Raw genomic sequence first — 3,742 nt, 5'->3', positions numbered from 1 at the left:
TTTCCAACTGACCCCGCCCCCTCTGTCCCTGGCCCCGCCCCTCCCTATGAGCCGCTGTTTGAGCTGGCTCTGCCTCAAGCAGCCATGCTCTTCATCAGGAGGAAGACGCAGGTGAGCCCACCTGGTGGAAGGCAGGTGTACGGCTCTGCTCAGAGTGCTGAGTGTCTTCTGTCCTGCAGGAGGCTCTGGAGAGCGCTGCAGGGCAGCAGCAACAGGTGGAGGAGGAGCGGAGCTCCGTGTCTCCTCTGAAGGTTCTGGAGCAGATGATCGTTCATGGGAGCGACGCTCATGAGCGCCTCAGCAGGAGGTGAGCTTCAGGAAGGTTGCCGGTTGGAAACCGGCCTCACCTGGCCGGTTTCCAACCGGTCATGTGACCACGCTGTGATGTCACTGCAGGTCGTCAGCGGGGAGCAGGTCGGACCGGAGTCACCTGGGAGGTAAACAGCAGAGCATAAACAGCAAAGGTACCCGACCCTCAGTAAGCTCGCTAGCGCCACCTGCTGTCAAACACGTGCGCTTCCTCCGTTTCCATGACGACATTTGGCAGGAAGCTGGACGTTTTTCAGCCCAGTTATCGTTCTGAGGATTTTCAGCTCAGAGTGACGATGGTTCTGATCCGGTTAAACATCCAGAACCTTCTGGGTTTCATCACTGTGGTTCCGTCTCCAGCTGCTGGAGGACTTCCTGGTTTCTGTCCAATCCGAGCCCAGAGAGACACGCCCACTAGTGTCCTGTCCTCAGTCAGAGGGCCGTCATATCCCCAGACCGGCAGCAGGTGGCGCTGCAGAGCTGACAGCTGTCACCTGAACAGCCACTAGATGGCGGTGCAGCGCAGCGAGCAGCCCATCTGTTAGTAACTGGTTACTAACCAGTTTGACCAGTCAGGCTGACCCGATGCTACAAACAGCTGGCAGGGCGTGTTTACTTTGTGGTGCTGGGTGGAGCAGTGTGATGTCTGTGAGGTCAGAGGTTAGCCTCCTGTCTCTGTGTGGCGCCAGGCCCCGCCCCCCAGGGGGAGGAGCTCCAGAGGAGCCAGCTGCTGCTGGTCCACAGCCAGCTTCAGTACGAGCGCTTCAAGAGGCAGCAGCACGCCATCAGGAACCGCCGCCTGCTGCGGCGGGTCGTCAACGCCACGGCGCTGGAGGAGCAGACGGTCGCCATGGTAACAGTCCCCGCCCACACTGGCCGTCCCACGGGGGGGGTCTCCCTGTCTAACCCCCTGCTGTGTCTGGAGGCAGAAGGCGCAGCTGGGCGTTCAGGACCAGGAGATCCGCAGCCTGAGGTCGAGTCTGAGCGAAGAGCAGCGGCGCCTCAACCAGCTGCAGCAGGACGGACGGACCCAAACGGACCGCCTGCTGGACCAGAACCAGCAGCTGCTGCTGCAGCAACAGCGCCACCAGCAGGACAACCAGCAGCTGCAGGTCAGCAGCAGACTCACACCGCTCTCTGCTCCTATTGGCTGTCCACCAGCAGCGTGTGCTGTGATTGGCTGTTTCAGAGCGACCTGGAGGACTGCCATGGCCGGCTGAGGGAGCTGGAGGCGGAGCTCCAGGGAGCCAATAGGAAGGCCAAACACGCTGAGCAGCGGCTGACCCAGCTGGGCCTGAAGGTGAGGGAAGTGGTTCTGGTACCAAACAGATCCGGAAGTGACATCGGACTCCTGAGCCGTGGAAATGGTCTGATGTTTGGAGCCGTTGTATATCCGGCGTGTCAGGATGAAGTCCAGGATTCATCCTGATCAACACTAATCAGATCATCCAGGTTTCTGCCGATGGGTTCTGCTGGGCCAGCAGAATCAGAACCGGAGAGAATCCCTTCCAGAACTCTGGTTAGCGGTGTGTGTGTGTTTCTGCAGCTGTGCAGCAGTGAGCAGCAGCAGCAGCAGGTCTTCCTGCTGGACCAGCAGCTCGTCCTGCTGAGGGAAACCAACAGAGCCCTGAGCCAGCAGCTGGACGAGGCCGCCGCCCACAGCTGGACCGTAAGTCCACCAGGCTCTCTGCTGATTGGCCGGCGAGAACCGTCTGTAAAGCTGCTGCCTTCCCAGGAGGAGGCCATGCTGCGGCGCAGCGCGGGGAACGACTTCCAGAGGCTGAAGGACTGCGACGTCCTGCAGAAACAGAAGCTGGAGGCGGCCAGTCACAGGATAGCAGAGCTGGAGAGCCAGCTGGCCAGGAAGGACAAGCTGGTCCTGGAGCTGAAGAAGCTGCTGGAGGAAACCAAGAGCCACAGCAGGTCAGAGTCCGGCGCTGGCAGCCCAGCACAGCGTTTCTCTTAGGTAGCCTGTTAGCCTGTTAGCCTGTTAGCCTGTTAGCCGCCGCAGAGCTTCGGTCAGAAAGCAGCAGGACATTTTAACTGCAGTTCGTCCTGCTGTGCTTCAGGGCGGAGCTGTCGGCCTCAGAGAGTCGATGTGTGGCCCTGAGGAGAGTCAGCCAGACGCTGCAGACGGAGATGCTCCACCTGTACAGCCAGGTTCACCTGGACACTCACACAGGAAGTGACACGTGCACACACAGCCCGGCTCTGGATGCCGGCAGCAGGTAAGGCCTTCAGCTCTGAACCCAGCATGAAGCTCCGGCTGCAGGTCTGCTGATGTCATCTGTGTCTGTCTCTCTGGCCAATCAGAAACAGCCCCTCCACTCAGGATGGCTACAAGCCCCGCCCCTCTTCTTCTTCTGCTGTGGGAATCATAAATGGCGCTGTGGAGGCCCTCTCCTCCTCGCCCCTCTCCTCCTCGCCCATCGACTCCCCGCTGGCCGTCGGATCTTTCCTGGAGCAGCAGGCCCGGCGGCTGTTTGGGCCGAACAGCCAGAGCCAGGAGGAGGAGGAGGAGGAAGAGGAGGAGGTCCCAGCAGGGAGTCCTCCTCTGGGTGAGGAGGTGGAGGAGGCCACCCTCCTCACTGGGAGTCCTCAGCTGGAACCTCCAGCTGCAGACCTGGAGCTCAGCGTCCGGCAGCGGAGAGACGAGCTCAGCATCATGGACTACAACGAGTCGCTGCCCGAGTTCTGATGGAGGAGCAGGAGGAGCAGCAGCAGGAGGAGCAGCAGCAGCAGGAGGAGCAACAGGAGGAGCAGCAGCAGCAGGAGCAGCAGGAGGAGCAGCAGGAGGAGCAGCAGGAGGAGCAACAGGAGGAGCAACAGGAGGAGCAGCAGGAGCAGGAGGAGCAACAGGAGGAGCAACAGGAGGAGCAGCAGGAGGAGCAGCAGGAGGAGCAACAGGAGCAGCAGGAGGCTGGACCCTCCTGGGTCAACAGGAAGCTGAATCTCTCTCCACTTCCTCAGGAAACAGCCAGATTAATGAGATGTTGAGATAAAATCAGACGGTTTCTCATCGTGATCAACTCTCAGGTTGACCTTTAACCAATCGGCGATCAGGTGCTTTTTATTGATGGATTGATCTGTGATTTTTCTGTGTCCGGCCTGCTAATCTCATGAATAAAGTCAACTGGAGCTTTATTGTCATCTCAGTCATTTACACACAGCAGCAGCTTCACACTCAGGCTGGGAACCAAGTAACTTCAGCAAACAATCAATAGATCAATAAACTATCAATAATATTCTGAAACTTTACCTGAAGAAAGAAAAGGTTTTGGAAAGGAGGCAGCAGGAGGAGCAGCAGCAGGAGGAGCAGCAGCAGCAGCAGGAGCAACAGGAGCAGGAGGAGCAGCAGGAGCAACAGGAGCAGCAGCAGGAGCAGCAGGAGCAGCAGCAGGAGGAGCAGGAGCAACAGGAGCAGCAGCAGGAG

General features: G+C 59.1%; 1 protein-coding gene across 1 annotated transcript; it reads left to right on the top strand.

Annotated features, from left to right (window-relative positions):
* Window positions 1–6: 6 nt before the first annotated feature.
* Window positions 7–3,085, top strand: tsc1a (TSC complex subunit 1a). The gene is made up of 10 exons (XM_017303394.1): window positions 7–111; window positions 180–307; window positions 397–464; window positions 999–1,162; window positions 1,239–1,421; window positions 1,499–1,609; window positions 1,856–1,978; window positions 2,045–2,232; window positions 2,379–2,537; window positions 2,623–3,085. Exons 1-10 carry the CDS (start codon window positions 85–87, stop codon window positions 3,005–3,007), a joined length of 1,536 nt encoding a protein of 511 aa, XP_017158883.1. The 5' UTR covers window positions 7–84; the 3' UTR covers window positions 3,008–3,085.
* The last annotated feature ends 657 nt before the right edge of the window (window positions 3,086–3,742 follow it).

The sequence above is a fragment of the Poecilia reticulata genome, unplaced genomic scaffold (assembly GCF_000633615.1).
Source record: "Poecilia reticulata strain Guanapo unplaced genomic scaffold, Guppy_female_1.0+MT scaffold_257, whole genome shotgun sequence".
Taxonomy (NCBI): domain Eukaryota; kingdom Metazoa; phylum Chordata; class Actinopteri; order Cyprinodontiformes; family Poeciliidae; genus Poecilia; species Poecilia reticulata.
Note: the sequence above shows the minus strand (reverse complement) of the source record. Positions and strands in the feature narration are given on the sequence as shown.

Coding starts and splice junctions, on each gene's coding strand:
- tsc1a (XM_017303394.1), top strand. CDS start 85: ATGCTCTTCATCAGGAGGAAGACGCAG. Junction 465..998: donor GCAGAGCATAAACAGCAAAG/GTACCCGACCCT, acceptor GTGTGGCGCCAG/GCCCCGCCCCCCAGGGGGAG. Junction 2,538..2,622: donor GCTCTGGATGCCGGCAGCAG/GTAAGGCCTTCA, acceptor CTGGCCAATCAG/AAACAGCCCCTCCACTCAGG.